The sequence below is a fragment of the Hydractinia symbiolongicarpus genome, chromosome 15 (genome assembly GCF_029227915.1).
Source record: "Hydractinia symbiolongicarpus strain clone_291-10 chromosome 15, HSymV2.1, whole genome shotgun sequence".
Classification (NCBI taxonomy): domain Eukaryota; kingdom Metazoa; phylum Cnidaria; class Hydrozoa; order Anthoathecata; family Hydractiniidae; genus Hydractinia; species Hydractinia symbiolongicarpus.
The window spans coordinates 3,075,372-3,101,768 of NC_079889.1; the positions used below are offsets into that span (position 1 = coordinate 3,075,372).

Genomic DNA, 26,397 nt, shown 5'->3' on the forward strand with positions numbered 1-26,397 from the left:
CAAATAGTTCAAAACAAACAATCACAGCTGTAAATAATATATTCCATAATATATAAAATTGAGAATCTTAAGAAATTTTTTTTACCTATTTTTACAGACTTATTATATAGACCAATTACTAATACATTTCTAATTTTAAAAAAATCTCATAATAATTAAAAAAATAAATCTCTTCACCTAACATTCACACACACCCTGTTGCAGAAATGTTCAAAACTGAAATTATATGACCCAAAAAAAAAACTCCACATGAACTACATCGTCGCATCAAAATAAAAAAGCTTAAGTCTATTTTTGGCAAAAATGAGTTAACACCAGTTTCATATTTTCTATTTAATTATCTATATTATCTACGTCTAGAAAGCCTTAAGTCCAATTCCAAAGGCTTCTCTTTTTTTACAATATTTTCAATGATAAAAAAGCCTTAATTTCTTTTTATTTAATGATAAAAGGGCTTAAGCCCGTTTATTTTTAATTTTTGGACTTTTTTACTTTTATTTTTTTTATTAGTCAGTCAGTATAAGTGACTTAAGCACATTACTTAAAACTGTTAGTTTAGTATTTTAATAAAAAAAACACTTGCATTGCTGGTGAGATTACAGCATCCTTTTATTGAAATGAGAGATGCTATTGTATATTGTATATGTGATTCAGTGAGTAATGTTAAATGAATGAATGTTTTGAGCATCAGGCCTGACCAAATGTCGAAGGAGCCTAGCAATAAAAAAATAACACCCAAGCAATAAATCGCTTGCCTAATAATTTACACTGGGCGAGCGAGTGTTATTGATAGGCCTGCTGTTTGAGACCTTCTTTGGGGAAATTTATTTTATAGTTTTCTTTTATGGAGAAAAACTAAATCTAAAAATAATTTTTTTAAAACTTAAATTTTAGCCCTTATAAATCACATATCACCTGTATATAGCTTTTCCAACTTTGTTTGCCTTCATTTTAAACTTTTTTTTTTTTAGTTTCCGAAAACATGGTAATTTTATATTTCTTGTTTCTTGCACACACTAATGTGCTTGTTCAGCCTGTTGTTTTGAATGTCACCTCCCATGAATTGCTTCATGATTTGCTATCTCAATTTGGAACAAGCCCTACAGAATGAAGATATTGCCAACTAGTGCCATTGGGAGAAAATAACGAATATCAAGTGTTTATTTGGTCTCCGTTAGAACAGTTTAAATTACGTTTCTCATGTCCTACACATCACTTGTTGTTAAAGCCATCATCATGGACATCAAATTTAATCACACCTAATTCCAAGTTCAACCCAAGGTTAATATACAACTTGACAGAAGGTCGTTATACATAAAAGGCATGAAGGCCTGTGTACCAGCCGTTTGCATTAGTGCAGATCACACCTTTAAAATTGCAGAATCGAAAGGTCTTTATTGTGACAGATGAAATGCATAGAGTATGTGAATGGAAAATAACAAAAACTGCTGTGAGTCGAAACACATTTATCAATCTGTTTTTCCTGGCATTGACATAAAGTTAGATGTTTTTCAAGCAATAAAAAGGTAACTTTGAACATCTCAAAATTATTGACAGGAAGAAGGGCTCTCTGCGACAACCTAGGCAAAAAGATGAAATTGGTAAAGTAAGAACAAAGCCAATAGAAGGAGCTGGTAAGATCTTAAGTAATTTGGACAACTTTATTTCTAATCACAAGGAATTTATTACTAATTTTCCAGAAAGGAAAAAAGAACAGTTTGATGCAGAAGTTATAAAATTGAAAAAACACATCCAGAGAAGTTGCCTGATATGTATTATGCCTGGCCATGACAATGAAGCCAATGAAAACATACACAGCTTGTTAAATCGTAGTTGTCTAGTTGGTGCGTCAACTATAAGTCCTGAGCTAGTTTTAGCTTTTTTAACTGTTCTTTATTTTTCTACAATGAAAAGATGGGAAAAAGCACATCTGCAATAGTAAAGTTATCCCTATAAGATGAATTGATATTGTCATATCGAAACCAACTAACCAACTAACTAAGTGAGATTGATGTTTTGGAGGTCTCCGATTTTTCAGCTGACACTGTCCTTTTGAAAGTCATGCAAAAAATACTAAACAACTTAACAACATTTAAAAAAATAGAGCAGATTGGAACATATGAAAACATTACAAAGTAACTGTTTGGCGTTTGAATTGGAAATGGCCAGTATTCTGGAGGATAGTGATTGTCTGTTTGCCAGCAACAAGTCCATTCTGTTTCTGTGGATAGAAATTGGGAGGAACATATCCAATCCCTTAATCTGTACGAGCACGATGATAAAACATTAATTATGAATTTAAGGTAAATGCTAATGGATGATTTGTTTTATTTTCTCGGTCTTTTTTGTTAAATATTAGAGGCTACGAATGGATAAACCACAAGCTGCGTGAATGTGCAGGGCAAATGACCTACAAAATGCAGATGCTTTCGGTCAAAAAATCCTGGTGACAAGCTCTGCTTGGTAAAGGATGCAAAAATCAATATGGAGCAAGACATTGTATTACGAAATCTAAAGCGACAACAAGCAGTAGAAAAAGTCAAACCATTCCTATGTGGTATGTATTGAAAAAATGTGTTGCACAGTGAATAAAAGATGAATATTTTTACAGCATTTATTATGTTAAATTGCAATGCCAGTAATGTCACCACTTAGTATGATACATAATTTTTTTAAGTAACTAAAAAAAATATCAAGCAACTTTAGTTCTGTACAATTTTAAATATGAGCAGCTCTTGAAAATAAAAAAATAAAAACACTTGAAAGAAATGACCAAAACTCACAGAAAAATAAAACTGCAATGACTTTTTCCATACATCACTTATAAACGTGCTTCTCATATATAAAAAATATGTACAGTTCATATTAACTGCAATGCTACGCAATATTAAGTATTCGATTATGTTTTGAACATATTTAGTATTAGGTTATCAATCAAACATACATTTTAGCAACTTTAGATCTAGATATTAGCGAAAAACAAGCAACTCAAAATTCTAAAAGTTGCTTATAAAAAAATAGTGTAGTGTTTAACTATGTTAATTTGCAAAGTATAAAAGTAATTAGTTATGACAGAATTAGTTAAATTAAATTATAAGTTAAATTAGAAACAAATGAAAAGAATAAAAACTTGTTCTCAAGTTTTAACTGAAGCTTGACGCTTTGACAAAAATGCAAAATATTAGGAAGATTATTGATCCTATAGAACCTTTGGAAAAGTGTGGGCCAATGCTAGAGTGTTTGGCATTGTTGTTAAAAGATTTGGTGAAAAATACACTATAAAGTGGAATGTAGATGGTGAAGAATGTGACTTTCAAATTAATGTGCTGTGCAATGAAATTGATTCCATAAAGGCACAAGGTAACAATTGCTGTTCTGCAAAACAAAACAAACGGGGGTTACAAGTTATACCTATTTCATATACCTACTTTACAACCAACCCTAGTGTGATGAAAGGGGGCGTTTATTAAGAAAAATATAATTCAGACATTGAAGACGTCAATATTGAAGAGAATTTAATTGGTGAAGAAGATCACTTTGAAAGTATTGAGAATTATTAAAAATATTTAACATATCAAAAAATATATTTTGTGGATAAACGCCCCTTTCTTATTAATGCCCTTCTAATAAACGTCCACTAAAAATGTTGTAAACGTTTATTGGAGAAAATATAGTATGGGAAGAACAAAAGTTGAGAAAAAGTTCGCTGACTTTTAATCTGAAAATAAAATTCTGTTTTATTTTTTTCAAGGTTCTGTAATTAATGATCCAGCAATACTGGAAAGCTCTAAGCAAGTAGAGCTAAAAGGTAAATTTATTATTGACTTAGGGATTCCCTTGAGACATTATTATTGCGTGTACCTTATTGGTTAGATTGCAGTTCAAATCTTATTCAAGACAGATTTTAGATTAACTCGTTTATATACCTTAGTTATTGATAGGTTAATGATTCAAAAGACATTCATAAATATTACACAGAAACACAAACACATTGCATGCATATACACATACAAATACACCTACAATATACCAGAACACAGCATGAGAGGCATATAAACTTTTTATTTTACAAGCTTTTGTAATGATGTGTCCTCTGCTAAAGAAATTAGATAGGTGATTAAACACAAAATTGTGACCCTGTCAAGATGTGAAACAGTTTTGGATTTCTAGATATACAATAAAAATGATAGTTGAGAGTAAAAATTATTTAATCTTTTTTTTAGATCCCAATTAGTGACCTTGAACTTACATGGGAAAGGAATATCTCTTATAATAATACAAAGACTGTGTGTGCGTGTATATGTAACAGATATCTTCAAATTCAACTATGCATGAAAAAGAAATACAGCTTCTTCAGGAAAAAGTTTTGTTACCAAATTGCTGAGAGAAGTAATAAACTGGGCAGAATTTGAAAATGATACAATGTCAGCAGGTTGTCCAATATTTTGGAACAAAAAAAAGCATCAAAAGGCTGTCAATGAAAACAAACATTGAGAAGTTGGGAACTGAGCCAAAAAATCCAACTTCAAGGGTAGAAAGAAAGCGGGGATCCGAAGAAAAAAATGGGTTCAAAATTTAAGGAAAACATATTGAACTCAGGAAAAGAGTTCGAATGTGAGGTAAAGAAAAGAAATGATGAAATAATTAATAAGAAAGTTAAAGCACGTCATATTAAGTCACCATGCAAAGACACATGTAGGTTAAAATGCAAAGAAAATATTTTAAGTCTCTTCAATCACAGGAAATATCAGTCCTGGTTACTAAAAATGCAACGAAACGTATAAGGAAGAGAAACAAGCCTATTTCCAGTAACAAGGAGTACACCAAGAAATGCACACTGTTACATGATGGTGACGCAGTTCCTGTGTTTGCAAAAATGTTTCACAATACCGTATTGTATTGATGAAAAACAACTACAAACAGTCATGAAAAACAATACAAAAACCTCCCACCTGAAAACGTAACAGATGAAATGTATTTTGCACAAGAAAATCATCTATGAGATAAAAATCTAGGACAGAAAATTAAAGAAGCCGAGGGAGATTCCACATTGTTAATAACTGCATTTGACCTGCAGAAAGTGCTACTCTGCCCTTTTGGTGAAACAAGTTTATTTTATTTTTCAAGAAGATTAACTAGTTAAAACTCTACTGTGACTGATATTGGGAGAATGAAAACCAGTTGTTTCTTTTAGAGTGAAGTAGAATGTAGCAAAGTTTCTCGTGAAATAGCAACCTCATTAATGAAGTGCTTCATAGCAAGGAGTAAAGAAGGGTCTCGTAATTTTAGTTTCACTGCTTGTCATGAAATTGTGTTACAAGTTGGACTTGTACTTATTGTGGTTTTAAGCTATTACAAAAACACTGATATAAAAAAGAGTTATAATGTCTGTGGAAGGTTTCAAGTCTGTGATTACTATGGAATAAGGTTGACATCATGTCTCCTAAGCCTGAGGGTTAGGTCCATATTCTCTTTAACTGTTCAGTGTTAAATAACCTTAAGGGGAACCTGAGGTATAAAATAATGTTGGGCTTATATTATAGAGCTTAAAAAGTTGGTTAACAAATCTTTTGAAATTTTTTAAAAGATCTTTTCGTTCTTAAGATATTCATATTTAAAGACACATTTAAAGAATTTCAGATTTAATTATACTGCATAAATTATGAAGTCATATTTAAGTTATAGCAAATTTTGAAATTTTCTGTCATCAGTAATTTTAAATCTGATAAGATATGTGTATTTAAACTTTATTAATGCATACATATTACAAAGGTGAATTGATCATAAAATTTAATGACAAAATGACACTTGTTTGCTCATCTCAGGCCTGTTAATTTTTAGCTCACGATTGAAAACGACTTTTTCAAAATGTACAAATTTGATTTAAGACTCTTTTATTTTGATGCGACGACATGATTAAAACATTTTCATTTCCGTTTTGTTCCGAGGAAAGTTGAATTTTTTCTATTTGTTTTGTGTAGAAATACATGTAGAAAATTAATTATCCAACTAGGTTCTCTTAGAGTGTGAGATTTGCATTACTTTCAGTATTATTTCTATAAATAAATACTTCTTTTCTGTTCTCTTCCTGCCAGTTTGATTCTTTTTATATTCAAGATAAATATATTACTACAGCAATCTTGCTCAGCTTCTTTTTGTAGTCTTCACGAGTATAAACATTAGGATAAAACAATAAAAAACTATCCATACGTTTCACTAAACTTGCCCATCAAATACTGATACGGATTAACTGGTTCATAAATGTTTGAACCACCAAGACACGAAACTGTAACATCATTATCAGGGTGAATAAATAAAGTTAGTGACTGTCGGGCACGTTCACAATTATGTGGAACAACAACTCGATGTCTTGTTGACTTCAGCTTCCCTCCACTCCAGATTTCTAACATATCGCCAACATTGACAACAATACTGTCTGCTACAGGGGTGGCATCAACATAATCTCCGTTAGGATTTACAACCTAAGATCACAAAAATAAGTAAACGCTATTAAAAGAACTTTTAATAATGAATAACATACAATAAAATAAAAATAAATAAAATTTTAATAATTAAAACAGCATTGTTTGATATCTCATATTACGCACAAATATCAGTTATTTGGTTTGTTTTAAAAGCAATAAATGGTTCTTTGTGTTGATCACCATTGTGGTTCCAATGGTTAAACATATATTTTCTATGCCAGCATGAAAACGATGGGCTTTATTAATGGCTGCATTCTAAAGTTATTCTAAAACTTCTTAGTCATCTGGAAACTTTACTTTTCATAAGGGCATAACTGAAAAATATTGCCAGATGTCAAAAGCATTACCCAAGCTTGTAAGGCCTATACATTGAAAAGTTGGTATGTGGATTATTACCTGCTTTTTTGTTTGTTTTATTTTAATAATCAAAATTTAAGGAATTGCAAAAGTTTAGGTACCGTAATTCCTCTTACTAGCCCCCCTCCCTTTATTTAGCCTCCCTTCTAATAAGCCCCCCACTCCAGCGACCAAAAAGTTATTTAGTCCCCTCCCTTTATTTAGCCCCTCCCCCTTAAAAAAAATAAAAAATAAAAAAAATTTGATATTATTCGTTGATTTAACGTCCTATACAACGACATCCATATGCTGCAGCTTTAATTTTTTCTCCCCAAGTTTTGTTTGCAAAATATCTATGGTTCTTTTTTTTACAACAGGCTGTGTATGTTTCAGGTTACTACAAGTCCATCTTCCAATTTTCTGTGACCAGTTAATCTGTTTGACATCCCAGAAGAGGAGCGGTGCATGGAAGACCTAGAAATTCTGTTAGATGAAGATGATGATAAAACAGAACTTAAACAGAAGTTTAAGGCATTTCTCTGTTTTAACAGAAGAATAGTCAAAATATAAGTAAATAAATAAATGAAAATATAAATAATTGCACAAATAAGATGTTTTCTGATTGTCTTGATGTTTATTTTAAACACTATAAACCATGACCTAAAGACTGCACTGAAAATGGAATTGACAATTTTGAAAAGTTCTTTACATAAAAAAAAATTTACCCAGCTGAAAATTTGTTCTTTTTTTTACTGATCACTTGGTGTACTAAAACTAATTCTTGGCCCTGTTTACTTGTCTTAGGTGCAGTATGCAAAGAAGAATAAAGAATTTGTGATATAGTTGGAACTGTTTGATGTGAGCTTACAGCTTTAGTTAGTTTGATTGAATTGTTAGGATTGTTAGATATATCATTGTGGGAGTTAAGAAAATATGTATGACCCAACTAATAATATATAGCATAAATGTACCTGTAGACCTCCAGCTTCATCTTGAAACAAAAACGTCAATGTTCCATAGTCAGAATGCTCTCCACATCTTAATTGATTTTCCAAAACATTTTCTTTACCATTAATCGGTGGATAAAACAATTGTCTAGATATTGATGCATTCAAGTTTCCTTGTCCAATATGTATGTGTTTTGAATTCAAAAAATCTGCGTTACCGACTGGTAGCATCAATGTTAGGAGTCGTAACACGTGAATACTTAATTCCTTACAAGCATTAAAAAAGTTTGACTGAACTGTCATAAATTCGGGTAGGGTGTCATCCATTTTTGAGAAAAACTGATCTTTCGGTAGAAAATTAAAACATTCCTTTAAATCATATGGACGAGACTTTTCAAATGTTTCCACATTAAATGGTACCCATCCCCAATTTTCACCAGTGTTTTGTCGTACAAATTTTCGTTTTACAGATTCTTCAGAACCAAAAAAGGATTTTGATGTTTCAAAAGCTTTTTGTATAAGATCTTTTTTTATACCATGATCAACGAAATAAACAAACCCCCATTCCATAAATGCATTTTTAATTTCTTTTGCTAATGATATGATGGTTGGATCAGTATGAAAATGATCTTTACTTCGTTTTCCAGAGACATATTCAGTTGCCAAATATGAAATGCTAACAACAGGAAATAATTTTGACATTCTCTAAAGTATCTAAAGTAAACAGCATACAAGGTATCAGCACACATAAAGTTAATATAAAGTTAATCACAAAATAAAGGTGGGGCAATGACATGTTAGTCATAACAAGTCAAGCATAAAGCTATGCATAAAATTTATCAAACAAACAAAATTAATAAAAAAATAATTGTCATAATTAGATTTAATGGCAATAAAATAAAACAGCCTTTTTTAATGACATGTTTCAACATGCAAAAAGTTGTAATAAATCGATCGAAAGACTGATAATATTTTATGCATTACAACAAGTATGTTCTCTAACAGGTCATTTTTACAAGAGCTCTAAAGCACACTTATACCAGTTTTAGTCACTAAGGTCGACTGCGTGTTTCTTAGGAGTGTTTACATGAGTTTTTATTATTTCTGGTAAAGATCACATCTGAATTTTAACTACAGCGTTGAATTCGCCTAAATTTTACTTTGGTCTCTTTGGTCTAACGAATTCAATTTAAGGTAATTCAAGGGCACATATGCAAGAGCAGTAATATCATAGATGAAAGTAGAAACTGGTAGTCTTGAAGCAAGGACTAAGTGTACCTTTGGAGAGTTTAAATTTTGTATTAAAAAGTATCAGAACTTTATGATAACATAATATATTTTATAAAAACAACAACAACAACAACAACAACAACAACAACAAACAAGTGCACAAACAAAAGAAAACATAAAAAATTTTATTTTATTTTATACATGTTGCCATGAAACATACATATAATTTCTATCCTGTAAATATGTAATATCAGGCTTCAGCAAATGCAACTTGTTAAATATTTTTTGTGACCTTATTTTTTTGTGACTTGAAACTTCTTGTAGTAAGCAGAATGGAGTTATAAAATTTTTTTCTACTGTGGCTGTTATTTTTTTATTCTTTATTACTATTCTTCTATATTTTTTCTTAATATTCTTCATAAACATTCATAAACATTCTCAAACAGCTTTTTTGTTTCAAAATGCTCCATCCGCAAAATAATAACGAACATTGATATACTTGATAGACTTTAACATTTCGGATGTTTATCCGCCCATTCTCGAGGGTGGATAGACACAGGGTGGATATACATACTACACATATTTATAGTGGAATAATCATTCAAACCAAAGATATAATGATGCCGATTTAATTGATGCAAACGTTGAAAAAAAGAATATCAATTGTCTTTATTATTTCATTAGTTCCAACAAATTGACGCAAACCGAAGTTTTAAACAAAACAGGCTGTTTTGCGTAAGTAACTAGTAACACACATCTGTTAATTTGCAATAATCAGAAAGATCGACAAGGTTTCATTAATTTTTATGGGAAAAGCAATAAAGGATTATCATAAATAGAGTTTCTAGGAAATTTTTTTTATCCTTCTCAAGAGAAAAACAAAGCAGAATTTAGAGAATTCTGAAAAGCACACATGTGGCATGTGCTAACTCACATAAAAATCATATCCTTTCATGTACAAGGAACTCTAATAAAAGACTATTTCCTGATATAATACCTGATCACATTATGGAATCTTTAATAACCCACGTGGCAACTGTGCATATAAAAAATTAAAAGCTAATATGAGCTAATAAATACTAATTTTTCTTCCATCTTAGAAAGACTTCTCTCGTTTTAATGCTTCAACGAATTGTTCTAAGCATTCTTGAATATGACGAACCCGTTCTAAAAAAACAAAAAAATTTCTTTAAAATATTAAATATTCATTTTACATATTCACATACTTGAAGAAGAAATAATCACAAAATTAACTTAAGCGCATAATTTTTGAATCCCAGTCTTACATCATTATAATGTTAAAATGCATCAAGGACAGGAGTCTTAGTTTCTAGTAAGATCATATAGAACAACAAAGATTTAAGGACTGCTGTAAACAAATTTCGATGTTTACTTTGTGAGTCTAAAATGACAGCAACTGGAATTTGTTAACATCCTAATAATTGCCCTGCATTTTTTAGAAAAGCAATATCATCAATAAACAATGGAACTTACTAAGTTCTTCAGCCAAGTCCACCTGTCTTCCTTTAATAAGTTCTTTTTTTCTCTCATGGTCTTGACTTATTTCATCTAGAATTTCCTTAACTTCATTTTCAAGTCTTCGAGCTAGTAATAAAAAGGAAGAATCAGTGCAGGGATAAATAATAGAAGATAACAAAACACAACATATTAACTGCTCTTGTCATGTTGTTATATGAAATAGCAGCTTTCATTTTGATTACTTAGTAGGAAATGTTATTATTGACCAAAAGTTATAATATTAATTTACATACATATGCTTGCATTTGCATAGCAATAGAAAGTTTTGAACCCTGTTATTTTTCCTAAAAAACAGTTTTCTTATCAAATAAAAAATCAGAAGTACCTTCTGTGTTCATTATTTGTTGACGTAGTGAATTACTTGTAGTTTGCAACATTTTTTGAAATCGCCAAAATAAAATTAAATCATTACATTCCAACTAAAACAACAAAAGAAAGAAAGCAATTAATTCTACACGTTTAAAAGCAGTAGACTCAAAGGTACTGAAAAAATGAAAAATAATTCTTAGCTTTATTTAGACCAACTAAGTGCTAAAATTATTTAGATAAACAATTTATCTGTAAACCCTTGATTTTATACCCTTTTTACCCGATGCATACAGTTCCCAACCAACTGAACTATTTAGACTATCTAGTATATACTTGTTATGCACAAGCAAATTTTTCTAAAATTTTACTGATTTTTTCAAAGGTATGTGAACTTTGCGACTTTTCCCTGAGTTCACTGGCCTGTCAGACATCATGTCAAGTCCTGATTGTTGGCATTATCTTTGGGATACATTTTTTCTCATTTACTTTAGCAATTTTTAATATAGACCTATACATTAAAATTTCAATTTATAACCAAGTTAAAAATGTCCTTTATTGTCTGTGTCAATTCATCAATAAAATGGAAAAAACAAAATTTTAATATCTGACATTATTAATGCATGCAATTGTTCAAAGATAAAAAGATATATAGAAAAAGAAAAGAACGTTGAATATCTTGATATAATTTTTGATCTCGCAAGGCTTAAGTGTTGAAATTTGGTGACTAGAAAAATTTTTGTTAAAAACTTTTTCAAAACAATTTCTTTTTGGTTGTCATTGCAAAAAAAATTTTGGTCACATTGCAGTCGATTCAATGTAAATAATATATTTCATGTTTCATATTTATTATCTTTAGTTGCATTTTTGACCTTAAATGGCCTGATATGTTAAGAAGATCATTAGGCAAAAGATCAACAAAAATTGCGTCAATTCTAAATCGATTACATCAACAAAATATAAAAGTTTATTAATTTATTAAGGGTTGTGCTTGCATCATAATATTATGTCCAATAGCTTTTCAGATTTTGGATGTATATTGGGAGGGGTTATACCAAGTACCTCCCCCTAGTTTAAAATGCCCAATGTAAATAGGGCTAAGATAAAGATTTTATTCTCCACAATATCAAATGTAGAGATCAGATCAGAGGTTAACTTACCTCATTCTTTGCTAAATGTCTATGGAAATAAGCTTTTCTACATTCTTGTACGCCTTGTAAAGATCTGTCCAAAAAATATGTACGATATAATGTCCTCCATACACGTAGAATCTATAAGGAAAAAGCGAAATGCTAAATGACAGTGTTGTATAACATAACATCAACAAACATTTTTAGTAGCACTTGAAAAAACAGTTCGTGGAGGAGATTATCTAGACCCTGCAGACTTGCATAAGGTAAGTGATCAGTTTATTCATACTAAAAATATATATTCCAATAGAAAGTCTTATACAAATCTAAGCATGCCTTATCGTGTAATTTAATGCAAAAAAGAAATTGAAATAACCTCGTTTGGTGATGCTTCAATGTTATTTGTTTGCAAGTTTCGTTTGACAGCGGTTACTTCGTCATCTTCTAAGGCTGATGAATGAGTTACCTCAGATGCTTGTAACAACTTGTCTAATTCTTTTTTGATTTCGTTGTGAAAATGCTATAAAGATTTTAAATATTTTTATTGTGAGTAATTTCTTTATTAGTTAAGTAGCGTATAGACTTTTGTGAACATGTTATTTGCAATGTGTTCCATATACAAAAAAAGTTATGTTACATGTCATGAAAAACAAGAAAAACGAGACCATAAGAAATTGTTATCAAATATATTTTATGGTGCAAATCTAAACTTGCGAATAACGCACTTATTTGGTACACCATAATTCATAGAGTATTTACAACTAGTGTTAAAAAGAACTTCTAGGACAAGGTTCAATATGTCCATGTTTTGGTATTTAATATAATGTTGTGAATGTTGCTGTGCAATTTTGGTCTGTTCAGTCATGTCTTAAACACAATACTTTATTAGCTGTAATTAAAATTAGAAGTAACAATTCTAAAGGCATCTGTATTCCAAAGTTTGTTTGTTGCCAAGTACTGTACTTAGGGTTTTTGTCAGTGATATCGCCATATTTCGCTTCAAAAAAGTACTCTCTTGGTAAATATATTGATTGTGTTCTATCAAGACCAAGTTTGTTGTCAATAAATGAGGGGATCAAGTCAAAAACCACTATAAAAGCCAACACAGATAATAAAGGTAACGAAAGAAGGTAATAAACACATTTTCTTTACCCATTCTGTTGAAGCTATACATGACGTGAATAAACAAAGGTGGCCTATAACTGCAACTAGTGAGTGCTATTTTATATCAAACATTAAGTATTCTTAAGAGTGTTTTTAACATTTTGAAAAGATGTAATATGAAATTTTTCTTAAAATTTTCACAATTGAATAAAAAACAAATTGTTTTAACAATGCTATGCTAGAAGTTTATCTTCTTACCTGTTCACCACTTCGAGATGTCCAATACAGCCATCTTTCTTGCCAACCAGGACCAATCAGGGATGATAAAATCTGTTCTGATTTTTGATTTTCTAGAGTTATGGTATCTTCCATGAACTTAATTGCATCATCCCACTGTTCCTTACTGGGGACATTGCTGTCTTCGAGTGCTGTAAGTTGTATAACTCTCTATAATAAAAGCAAACTTGTTTAATTGCAAGAATTTATTTTTCAGCTTAAACAGGTGGACTACCTTAGATTTTACTAAACTCCCTCAAAAATTCTAACTAGAAATAAAAAACAATAAAAATTAAAAAAACTAACCAAACTTTCCTTTGCACGAGCTTGCCAGCTATGACCTTCAGCACAATCTTTTTGCACCTGTGCTTTTAACGGTTCGAATAATTTACTATGCGCGTCTTTCTTTCCACCTATTTCTACGCCTTCCTAAACACAAAATAAAAAAATTACAGCAAGTTACCCCACATGATATTATAATTTAATTGGATTTTTTATTGCATAATACAGCAATCATCGTAAATGTCATTAAAGCAGTTGTTTTAAAATCTGTCTTTATAAGAATTTATCACTGAGCTGTAACAATGACTTTTGGATTAGAATATTCACAAGTTAAATAAAAAACGTATACCTCCATTGCCAAAGAGAACTGTGACAACAACGTTTCATAGCCAACCTGCAAAAAAAATGTAATTGTTAAAAAGAAGAAATTTCAAATGAGAAGAATAGCCTGAACCTTTTTATTAAAATGCTTTATGAAGATAAAAAGGTAATAAAATTATTCGTAAAAAAAAATAATAAAAAGTTAGTTATTGCACATTTGGTTACTTTTTACCAACAAAATTTTATCAATTTAGTCCCCTTTTTAGAGACTAATTTAAGGAAAACTTAATGGAACATCATTGTTTCTCTAAAGCAATAATTATGCTAAGAAATTTTAACAATTTTTCAAATGGTAGAGTTAAAATAATCCATCTTTTTTAAAGAAGTTTTCGATTATAATGCACTATAAAAACCAAAAGGAACAAATTGTGACAAAAATTTATTATCAGGATTTTTGTTGGTAAATAATATTGGTCATTTGGTCAAAATTGTGACACCTTTTACCAACTTTTTTTTATGGATTAGAAGATAAAACAATCTTTAATCAACAACAGAACCAGAAAGATATGTATGTCAACTTATTGAAATTATTAGAAAAACACAATGCTTGTCACTTAAAATCCCAATATTTGCAGGAAAAAAAGAAGTTTTAGTAAACAATGCACAACATATGTGACAGGGTTTAATCGAAATTCAACTGCAGTAAATCTTACTTGAACTGCATATACTGGCAAAACACGCTCCGCCCATTGTTTTAGCAAAATGTCTACTTTTGTTTTAAACTCTGTTGGATTTCTGGTTTGGGCTCCAGGCCAGTATATTTTTTCGAAAGCATACTCTTGGATCGATTTCCACAAATTTCCAGATAAGAGTTGTTCCCACTCATGTGGTTTGGTTTGTGATAAGCTCAAAACTTCATCAAGGATCTCGCCACGAGCTTTGTCGAATAATTCATCCTAAAATGGTTATGTAATTTAAAGAATTTAATCTACTTAATTCATGTGTAATAATTCATCCTTGAATCAATAGAGAACTATTTTCGACACTTTAAAACCAGAATAATTTGCTACTACTTACACGATCTAGCTCACGGACAGTCGGATAGTTGTTTTTCCATTCAGTTTCTAAGTTGAATTTTTTCGCTTTAAATGCATCAAACTGTTGCTCAATTGATTCTCTGACCATTTGCCAAAAACAATTTGCAACTGCAAAGCTGAGATTCTGAGTCGTCATCTGACTTGCTTTAAGAATTCCAGACCTGTTAACAGTTATTGAAAAAAAATATAAACCAAAAAATTAAAGTTTTGTTTATAAGCATACTAATTTGCCTTACACATCACTGAACCATCTTTTGTTTAAAATATAATATAAAAAGAAAGAAAAGGCTTTCACTATGACCTTTTTTTTTAACAACATACCAAAGGTAAAACACAAGCAATTGTAAAAAAATATTGTTGCTTGAATTATTATCTATTTTGTCCACCACCTCCTTCAAGCTCAACATTGTACCGACTCGCATATTCAGGAAAAGACTTTATCATTTCACTAAATTTGAGATTGCTTAAAGCTCCGTCTGGTACATAATAACGTTAAACTATTCCTCATAAAATCATGTGTTTCTATATAACGCAAAACATGCTAACGTAGCAGGAAGAACAAAATGCATTATAATCAGAGCATATAAACAAAACCCAAGAAAATGTATACTTCACTTGAAAATAAATTGCAGACAGAAGTGGCAGGAAATAGTATTAAAAAACAAAATTAATCTCAACTATGTAAATGTAAAAAAAAATCATTAAAAAATACACCGTACTTGAATAGATTAGAACTTCTGAAAAAATCTTCTTCATATTGCTTAATGAGATCAATACTCTCACTGTTGTTGCCTGAAACAAAAAGGAAACTCTGGCAAAGTATACCATAACAAAAAAGGAGAGCAAGCATTTAAACATTTTAGTTAGTATAAAAACTTTGGGAGTTAAATGAGATAACAGGAAATTACAATTTTTGTGACTGAAGAGATCTTTAACAAAACGGTTTTGACCATTATCAAAATAAAAAAGAAACAAAAAAAACAAGCAAAATTGTATTATAAAAAATGATATCAGCAATATCGGCTTTCTTACCTGTACCTGTCACCACAGCAAAATATCCCATTGCTTTCATTGGAAATAACTTTCCTGACAGTATCTTCCTGATCTAAAGCATGCATAGGAATACTGCCAAAAATAACCACTATCAAACAAAAATATATGCTTACAGTCCCAGTCATCATTCAAAAATTAGCTAGTTCCATACCCTTGAAGGGTCTGTGTTATTCGCTTCTGCTAAATCAACTTTGGTCATCACGAAAATCGTTCGTTTTCCTAATCAACAAAAACATTATGGTTATTCAGAATCAGTGCATGTCAAAAGCTTTTGATGGCATCTGGCTAACTCTCATCAGTCTGTTTATAAAAAATCACTAGCCTGTTGGATCCATTTGACTTGCCAAATCAGTCACAATGCTCCGTTCTGCATCAATTGAACCATCTAGCAAAAGATGATAATTGTTATGAGGTTATTAAAACATAATAGAACTATTCATGGCACAAGAACAAATTTGCTGATCTACTGCCAGAAAAAAAAAGTTTACAAGGAAGAATTAAAAATTAAAAGCAATAAATTGCTCTCTGCGGCATGTACTTACGAGCTAATAGAACAATTTAAAACTATGTACTTAAGAGTGATGAAGGAGAAACATAAACTTTTAGAAGAGGCAAATAATAAGAAACAACATTTTTCTAAACAACAACGAAGCATTCCTTGTCTGAAGAGTATTCATTTTCACATATTCTTTGACTGTGAATATTGAGCAGTATTCATATTTCTACAGTCGTCTTGAATTTTATTTGTGATTGTTAATTTTAATCGAAAGTGAAATAGGTGTTTAAAAATAACACAACAGAGAAGTTGTCATAAACATATAATTGAAATTATATAAATACATGCTCAACATCATTTTACTTTGCCTGATGATGGGAGAAGGATCTCCTGAAACGTCGCCTACTACACTATCATGTTCAAGGAATGATAAACTTTCCACAGTAATATAAATTTTAATATTTAAAAAATTATATTTACACTAGTCGTTAGCCCATGGAAAATCCACGGGTTCGCCCGTCCTTTTTATACCGCATTACGTGCTGCTCGCTATTGCGCAGCTAAACTACCATTTTGCGTGACAGACAGACGGACGGACAGACAGAAAGACAGACGTATACAGGCATTATAATATAGACTAGTTGTTAGCCCGTGGAAAATCCATGGGTTCGCCCGTCCTTTTTATACCGCATTGCGTGCTTCTCGCTATTGCGCAGCTAAGCTACAATTTTGCGTGACAGACAGACAGACAGACAGACAGACAGACAGACAGACAGACAGACAGACAGACAGACAGACAGACAGACAGACAGACAGACAGACAGACAGACGGACGTATACGGGCATTATAATATAGATGTTGTAAAGCTTGTTGATAATGTTATAACTTTGCATAATTAGCAAAACTTTAAGCACATCTTGAGAACGAATAAATGTTTTTTCAACAGCAAGAAAAAAGATTCCTATAAAGAACTTTTAGAAACCGTTCATATGAACAAATGTTTTTTTTCCTGGAAGATAAGCTTTTAAGAATAAATAATGTATAATGTTATGAATATACAAAAGGTACATTTTGCAGTGACGTCTAAAGTAACATTCACAAAGTAAGGGGTATAGAAAGAAAATATCACTACTGCACCTTGAATGCACAATATTATTGCATTTGGATTAGACATGTAGTGCCTGCAAAACAAAAACAAAGATTTATAATGCAAAAAGCATAAACAAAAAGTTTATAATGTACAAGGATACACAGCACTTTTTTCCAACACAGACAGAGAATAATTTGGATTAGCATCCCTTTTGATTAAGCGAACTTCTCAAATATTAAATATGCCTTTGAAGTCTTATTCTCTTAATAAATTTCAAACGTATGGCATTTCGTGCTTGAGTTATTAATATACTAACAATACCTGCTGACTTTAGCAATGTCTTCTTTCGTATGACTAGCCATCTCACTGGTCTCTGTCTACATAATGTAAAAGATTCAATTATCTCTAATATATTACACAGTAGAGAGAAAATAGCAGATAGATGATTTAATAAACATAAATTTTCATACACTGATAATTCCTGGTAAGTCAACGAGAACCATCCTGGGCAGGCCAGGACCTTTTACATACATTGATAAAACCTACATAAAAATAAATATGATATGAAAGCATTCAATGTTCACTGTTTGATCAATTAAACACAAAAAGCAATAAAAAGTACAAAGTATACATATTCAAAAACAATACACTCACATCAGAACTTATCGTTTGACCTCGTTTTAAACATTTTGTCATTTTTGCTTCCACTTCTTGACGCAGCAACTTTAGCTGTTGGAAAAAAAATGATAACAATAATTTTCATAGCTTCTGAAATATTTAGTAGGTTTGTGGTGTGGCCATAATTGGTAAAAATATAATTGCATTTGGGTCAATCCATATGAAATAACCTTGTAGATTTGGTATAACAAGGTTAAAGAATACCTGAACTTATGATCTTTTTGCATATTATAGAGGATAAAATATTGTTTGTTAGGTGTTAGAATTAAGAGTTTTCACTCAACCCTGATGATGTAATAAATTTATTGAAACTATACAATATGAAGACATGCTCTTGATCGTATCTTGACTATCCACCATAACATACAAAATAATATTCTCAATACAGAAAATCCCTCAAAAAGCTTAAATGGTCACACACAACCAATAATTTTTTAAATTTTAAAGTTAAGTTTCAGTCGTACACCGTCCTAAAGGCAAATTTTGTTCATTATATTGGGTAGGAAAAGACACACATCTTTTGTGTTAAAATAAATAAGGCAATATAAATTGTAAATGTAAATAAATGTAGTATTGCTGTTTTCACAAAGGGGCAACAATATACAAAACTTTAAAACTTCAAAACTTAATCCTTCACATACATCTGATTCTTTTGTCAGATCAAAACATTGTTGTTCGTCTCCCTTAAAGTATGCTATATGGTTGGGTCCTTCAGTAAGGGTGACCATAATTGGACATCGAGTCATCATTTGACCAGAACCTCTTGGAAATATACGAGCCCGTGCAATCATCTCCAATACACTTGTTTTTCCAGCAGACTGATCACCAATGACAACAACCTGAAAAAACAAAATGGCCTTTCCATAAATTATTGATCCAGACTTAGTCAAAAACATTTTAGTGTTCTTTTTTTTTTCATGCCTTAGCTTTAACATTGCAGTTCTTTTATTAGTGCCTATGCATAAAATGCATCTATATTTTCATACTAAAAATGGCACAAAAATGAAGTGGGGCTAAACCCATCAATGCCATTTTTAGAAACATACGATTTATATTGTAATTTACAGAATAAGAGAAGAAAGGTCTGTATTGTAAGTGGAAATCCTTAAGCAAAAACCCTGTAAAACTGATCAGATTTTAAATGGAGAACTAGTTAATTTCCTTTACTTTTGTTGTTACTTGCAAAAATTTAAGTTGATGAATTGAACTGCCTGATGCTACACTTGTTTTGATTCAATTAAAAATTCATGGTTGTTCTAATAAAAACTTATAAACAAAAATACTGGCTCAAACTCAGTTTGCAAGGCTGACTGTTTTAAGAATGCCTTTTTTAAGATAACCACCTGCCTAAGAAAACCATCTTATACAAGTTTGGTTGTAGATAAAAACTTATGAAGAGGCTTCCACAAAATTTTTAAAAAATTACCTATTAAAAACTAATAAACAAAGTCAGAAATATATATAAACAAACTGAGTAGCCATTACCACTTTACATCAATATATACTAAGAATCTCTACAATATAATAAGCATGCATATACAAAAATAATTTGTTCCAATTACCCTGGGTAGATGATCTTGTATGTCATAATTTGAATCATATTCTGACAATAGATCTAATACGTCAGAGTACATATCAATGAGTGATTTCTATAAAATAAAATATTGGGACTCTTATAATGGCTTTTTACTCTTATCACACTTTATATGAAATAATTATAACCACAAGAAGTGAATCAACCTGTAAGTTTAATATATAGTTTAATATATTGTTTTCTGACACTCACTGGTGTTAACCCAAAATAAAGTTGAAGCTAGACAGCATGACAACTGAATGGAATACAAATAACATAATTAAAATACTTTAAAAAGATGGCAAAGTCACAGTACCTTCATTTTTCTTGAGCTTGTTTGGGTTTTATTTTTCCCCAACATGATTTGTTTCCTTAAATCTCTGTTGTCTTGCTCCAATCGATCGATCTCCCTTTGAAACTTTTGCTAATACGGAAAGAAATTAATATTACCACACACCTTTAATATAAAAACTAAACATGCAGTAAATTATAATGAGAAGTTGGGTCGACCAATTCCAAAATTCATTCCAAACAAATTTATATAAATCTGATAAAGACGACAAGAATGAAAACAAAATGTTTAGGAATTGGAATGAAGTTGCAACTGTGTCACAGGGTTATGTTCTTCGAGAATATTAAAAATTTTGTGAATCTGTTTTTGTAAATTTTCACTTGTTGAATAGCCCCACTGCCGGATAATAAACACCCTGAGGTTATGGTAAAAAGATATAAATAAGGATTCATAAAATGGGTCAGTTGCAGTAATCACAAAAAATGCGGTCAATTGCTATCCTTACAAAAAGCTAATCCGAGAAGAGTATCCCTGCAATCATAACAGCCATACAAAAATAAGGCTTTTAGTAAATGATGAAAAACAAATATCTTACTTGCATTTCTAGTAGTTCTTCTTGAGCTCGTGTCAATAATTCTCGAAGCTAATAATATAAACAAAAGACATGAATGTTTTAGTTGCCTAACACTTGTGAATGTGTGCCCAGATTATAGCTTTCTCAAAACATATAAATGAAACAAAAAAATTTGCAGCTTAGCAAAAACTGATAAACAAAGATGCTTTTCTTTCTGTGTTTAGCACAACAATTACATAAATATATACCTTTTGCTCTTGATTCTTCTGTCGTGACATCTCGGCATCAATTTCTTCATCAGTTATTTCTATTTCTTCTTTGGCCGTTGGAAATATACTTGCATTGAGAACTGGTGGTTGAACTTCTAGAACAAATCAGGTGTTCCCAAGAACACCCAGTAAAATACAGATGTATATCTCTTAATAAGATGTCATACGAGGTATACTTCCACCTTAGTTTTAGTTTAAAGAAAACATTGATGCATTCTTAGTGCACAAATGTTGTTTCTTTAGGGCTCTCTTATAGCATTTTCAAAAATTTGCTTGTTTTTAGAAATTTTTTTTAACAAATAAAGTTTAAGTACATAAAAATCCTTTTTTTAAGAAGCAGTCATGGTGTAAAGAACGGCTTACAAACTCTGTCCGACTCGTCTCAGCATTTTCATTTTTCATAAAACCTGCTGCTTATTGCAGGATTACATAATAATCAACACACTGTCAAACTGTGAACTGATCACAAATGTATAGATGTATTGTAATAAACACCTGTTTCCACAACATCCCCAGCAATACCAAACAACAAACTTTTTGTTGCTTCCAGCATTTCTTTTAGTTTTGAAGAATCTGAGTTTGAAAAAAGGCAAAAACACTAGGTTCATGTCAAAAAGCAGAGCAGAATAAAAAAAAGATAACAGTATAAGAACAGGCTTCCACCTGACCAGTCTTACTTTCGCTTAATGAATCTTGCAAGCTTCCAAAAAAGCTTTGTGGATAGTATTCCTTCATCCATTCAATGTCAGGGATCTGATCTTGAAATGCCAACCATTTGTCTTTCCATTTATCATACGTCTAAGACAAGAAATTGTATGCAAAAAACTGACCTGCCAATAAAAATATTGGATACAAAGGTAATTTATTTTCTGTTTGCATTGCAATGAATTAGCAAAGACCACATGCTGTTTCACCTGATAAAGAAATCCTACAAGTCACATCAAAACTATTGGTGCCATTTTTGAAAACAAAAGATCACTTCACATTATACACTTGTAATTTACAATCCAAAAAAATTCAATGGAAAATCCAATGATTCTCCCAACCTCTTTTACAGCTACATAATAATGTAAATAATGTTTTTTTGAAAAACAATGTTATAAGCCAATTAAAGATGGCACCACAACAACATGCTAATAGTTTAAACTTTCATTGTTACATTTATTTTATGTAGTTAAAATGCTACATAAAAGGAAAGAAAAAGAAGGATTAGTTAAATAATTGAATTTCTGTAACTGAACACCTATTATGCTTTTCTGCATGCCTTATAACTAGATGATCACAAATCTTTGCTAATTTAGGAGAGTGATGTGCTGCACTTGGGGGAATTTACTCCTAACCAGGCCTGGAGGTTTGAGGATATGTACAAATATAATGTTGAATGCATCAGCAGACAAACACTTCATTTATTTATTCCACGGAAACAACAATAACACTGGAAACAACAATTGTAATTAAAATTATGTTGTTGTTTTACCAACACCAGACAGTGAAAAGTGCATATGAAAGCTTTTGTTGTATACTTACTAACTTTGCACCCACTCCTGCTGTTCCAGCTGCACCAAGAAAGATATAGCGAAGTTTTGAAACAGCTCGTATAACACGTAATAAAACTATGTGTCTCTCTTGATTGATGTTATTAAGTACTTGGTGATGTTTTAGCATAATATTGTTGTTTTTGCGAATCAGTAAATATGTTGTGTATCTTCGTACATGCCTATTATTATTTGCAGTGCTTTTCCAACACTGACAAGTAAATTTTGCCTTGTTTGAAGGACTTTGTGATAGAATTCTTCTAGCTGCTGACTGTAGAGGCAGTACTAACAAATGTGCATTGAATGGTTTGACAATGTTGGCCATTACACTAGAAGAGGAGACAAGAAAGAAATTTTCACAAACTTGTATATATATGATACAAAAAACATGTGAGAATAAAAATGAACAAAACATGCTCCTGCATTTAAAATAGCACCCACTCAATATCTTCTGGTGAAATAAAAAATAATAAAAAATATTATTTAGGTCAATTGATGAGGTAGGCTTTTGTGGCACCGCAGCTTAGTAGTTTTAACGGGGTTCGATTTTCCTTGGCTGTGAATCAATATGGGCGAGTGAATGTTACCATAGCCTCCAGTTAGATAGATATATAGATGTGCATATTTTGCATGGCTGGCCTCACAAATTTTGAGGGATATACCCTGTCTATTATTTCCATGAGGAGCTATATGGCTTAGAAGGACTGTTAGGGGAGTTAGACCCAATTAGCGTCCACCCTCCACTAGACAACTGCCGGCAGCATCCAACGCCCACACAGTGGGCCATTTCCCCAATTTCCCTCATATGGGTTGGGTTAACCCAGGCCTATAGTAACATTCACTCGTCCATGTTAGGGGAAACAAACCCCGGTCTCCCGCACAAAGTGCGAGAGTTATAACCACTAAACTACGGCGTCACGACAACCAAAGCAATGTGAGGGAAATTGGAGAGATGGCACAATGTGTTGGCCGTTGTTTGTTGCAGGTAGTTGTCTGGCAGAACGCAGACCCTAATTGGGTCTGCATCATGCCTGAAAATGAACAATTCTTGCAGTCAGAGTGTTCTCCTTCGTTGCTCTCCGATGGGGTACAAACCTGCACACTAGAAAATGTCGCAAAATGGCAAGAATTAAGCAGTATCTAAAACATATTAAAAGATTTGATCAAAAAAAAAAGAATTCCTTGAAAAATCCAGGTATATGAAGATTTCACCACAAAAATGTTTTCATTACGGCATTTGTACACCATTTTGTAAAGGCTGCTCTTAATACTGCCAAGAGGTTGCCGATAAGCCGCAACGCCCGCATATATATATAAGGGCAAGTTCGTGCGTCTTTTCGAATATAATTGGCAGTTTTACCCCGGAACCGCTGGCACTCTCCAGAACTCGCCCGGACATTCGGACAATAGTTGGGAAGAAGGCGCTTGAAGAGAAAGGAGTTAATAAAGTTTATATGTAAGTGATTTATAATGTAAACTTTATCAAAAACCATCAAAAACATTTCTTTTAAGAACTTCGCTACCACATAGTAAGTTTATTATAATTTTTATAGTTTATTTAATCATATTAGTCAGTTTTCTTTTTTTTTTTTGGCGGGGGGACATTGTTCGGGCCTATGTGAGTTTTTTTGGGCGAATACTTGAATTTTTTCAAAACGCTGAACCCACCCGCACTTTTTACGCCGTATGCGGCTTATTGGCACCCTCGTATACTAGCCCCTGATTAGTTGAACCAGTATTATGACATGAATCCGACCACAAGAGTAAATATATACTCTAGAACTCGCCATTCAAGTCATAGTTCCTCCTGGAAATAATAAACAGGGTATATCCCTCAATATTTGCAAGGCTAGGCCATGTAAAATATGAACACACACAGAGTGATCCAAACTAGCTAGCTATATAAACAGAAAACGATCTCTGATAAAGAAGCACATATGCTGGCAAGAGCCAAACCTTAATATCCCTGGCTTGACGGATTTGAGGCCTGGATCACATGATCCCTGGTTTGTGTTGGTGTTCCTTCCCTATTTCCCTATTTATTATTCTGTCTCCCTAACAACAAAATTCAGATTGTAAGTGATTGTTGGTGGGCCCTGAATTGGAAAGATCATGTGAAAATAATAAAATGTTTACCTATTTTTAGTATCTTTAAAATGGTGGTAAAAGGGTAGCTGAAAGCTTAAAAAAAGAATCGAAAAACAAAAATATTGGTCTTTTGCTCCACTGCAATTGCCCCCATCTTGAGATCTAACAGATATTGACTTTGGACCTTCTGTTTATGTCCGTGCATCAGGACCCCGGGTAATCTAGCACCCTTTTTCCAGTCAAGGCTGATTTCCATTCAAACTACTTTCACGCCGCGCGAATTTTGACACAGTAAACCGATATGGGTATGCGAAGTTTTTATTTAAACTGGTCATTCTAGAGCGTGCAATCGTACCCAAAAAAAGTAGAACCAGATCCTACTTGTGCGATCGTAAAAATTTATTTCAATGCTTTCAAGGATGCTGATCACGATTTTAAATGCCCGAAACCCCGCTGTTTTCTTAATTTCTGACAAATATCTCACTTTCTTACTCTACTCGTTCACTTCCTAAAAACGCCTTAATTACTTTGCCAAAGATAGTCTGCGACAAACTACTTGGATTTATTTCGTGATATTTCGTGTATTTGTGGAGAAAAAACTGATATTTTGCCATCCAACACTCCTTTTCAAATTTCCCGCGTGTAGTTGATTTCAATTAAACACAAATTTAAAGTTTGTTAACAGCAAGCGCAATATTCTCTCAAAAGAGGTCATTTAGGTTGGATTTCATACAAGTATGTTTAATTATGTGGTTTTAGATGTATACTATGTATACTTTTCTTAAAGCCCAGAGTTTCTTCTTCAATAAAAGTGTAGGATTTAGATTAGGTTTTTTTTGGCTCCTAAAATACGCTTTTAGAAAAAAAAGCATGAAATCTTTGCAATAACAAACCGCCCAAACCTCGTTGTCAGGGCATTTTTCCTTGTTGACGAAGTTGACAGCAGTCACTCCGTAATATAACGGCTCAGGGGGCACAAGACCCTGGGGACGAGGTTGAAACGCCCTATTATCACCCGCGTTCTGCGTAAAATGGTATGGCTTTGAAGATTTTTTACGGAAGAACTTAAATAAGAACATTTGAGGTCGACAAAAGCGTAAAAATCTCACTCATCCTCGCATCAAATTTTGATCTTCGTATAAAAAAACACGTGGCTTAAGGGAAATAATGTGTGCCAAAAATTTCGCGGGAGAGCTTTTCACAAGAGAGTAAAGGCCGCTGGAAGGAATTCAACATTTTCTATTCTACGTACTTTAAAGGAAAAAAATGTAAATTGTTCCTCAAAATGAAAAAAAAGTCCAAAGAATTGATTATGTTATCTATATTATAATAATACCCATGTACGTCTGTCTGTCTGTCACGCAAAATGGTAGCTTAGCTGCGCAATAGCAAGAAGCACGCAATGCAGTATAAAAAGGACGGGCGAATCCGTGGATTTTCCACGGACTAACGACTAGTTCTATCTATTATCTTTATCTATTAAGCTCTATTTACATTCCATTTTTAAGTAAGGGTTTAGGAAATATTTAAATCTCTCCTTACGTAAGGTTTTGTTTACGTGTACGTTAATGTCTCTTACGTACTCCGTGTAAATTTACTTCTTAGTTCTTGCTCTTTGAATCATTCAACAGGGCAGCAATCAAAAAATGCAAATTATCGCCGTCATCAAAAAAATGCAAATTAAGCACGTCTTAA

General features: G+C 31.9%; 2 protein-coding genes across 3 annotated transcripts; both read right to left on the reverse strand.

Moving 5' to 3' along the window:
* Window positions 1–21: 21 nt before the first annotated feature.
* On the reverse strand, window positions 22–8,504 carry LOC130629099 (uncharacterized). Its single transcript, XM_057442205.1, has 2 exons — window positions 7,793–8,504; window positions 22–6,482 (listed from the first exon to the last, which is right to left on the reverse strand). The coding sequence occupies exons 1-2, from the start codon at window positions 8,468–8,470 to the stop codon at window positions 6,201–6,203; spliced, it is 960 nt and encodes a 319-aa protein (XP_057298188.1). The 5' UTR covers window positions 8,471–8,504; the 3' UTR covers window positions 22–6,200.
* LOC130629094 (dynamin-like 120 kDa protein, mitochondrial) lies at window positions 8,482–24,904 on the reverse strand. Of its 2 annotated transcripts, none has more exons than XM_057442198.1 (27): window positions 24,751–24,904; window positions 22,607–22,943; window positions 21,757–21,877; window positions 21,575–21,652; window positions 21,059–21,171; window positions 20,832–20,879; window positions 20,261–20,368; window positions 19,934–20,020; window positions 19,013–19,210; window positions 18,348–18,422; window positions 18,164–18,235; window positions 18,015–18,070; window positions 17,741–17,784; window positions 16,429–16,491; window positions 16,258–16,325; window positions 16,086–16,158; window positions 15,773–15,845; window positions 15,034–15,214; window positions 14,670–14,912; window positions 13,985–14,029; window positions 13,660–13,782; window positions 13,336–13,524; window positions 12,350–12,493; window positions 12,004–12,114; window positions 10,863–10,956; window positions 10,493–10,603; window positions 8,482–10,165 (listed from the first exon to the last, which is right to left on the reverse strand). In XM_057442198.1, the coding sequence occupies exons 2-27, from the start codon at window positions 22,937–22,939 to the stop codon at window positions 10,095–10,097; spliced, it is 2,922 nt and encodes a 973-aa protein (XP_057298181.1). In that variant the 5' UTR covers window positions 22,940–22,943; window positions 24,751–24,904; the 3' UTR covers window positions 8,482–10,094. The 2 variants fall into 2 exon arrangements, with proteins under 2 accessions (XP_057298181.1, XP_057298180.1); XM_057442197.1 differs by having other exon boundaries at window positions 21,059–21,174.
* Between the last annotated feature and the right edge of the window lie 1,493 nt (window positions 24,905–26,397).

Coding starts and splice junctions, on each gene's coding strand:
- LOC130629094 (XM_057442197.1), bottom strand. CDS start 22,939: ATGGCCAACATTGTCAAACCATTCAATGCACATTTGTTAGTACTGCCT. Junction 18,071..18,163: donor ACTTACCAGGAATTATCAGT/GTATGAAAATTT, acceptor TACATTATGTAG/ACAGAGACCAGTGAGATGGC. Junction 10,957..12,003: donor GACATTTAGCAAAGAATGAG/GTAAGTTAACCT, acceptor TTGTTGTTTTAG/TTGGAATGTAATGATTTAAT.
- LOC130629099 (XM_057442205.1), bottom strand. CDS start 8,470: ATGTCAAAATTATTTCCTGTTGTTAGCATTTCATATTTGGCAACTGAA. Junction 6,483..7,792: donor ATGAAGCTGGAGGTCTACAG/GTACATTTATGC, acceptor TTGTGATCTTAG/GTTGTAAATCCTAACGGAGA.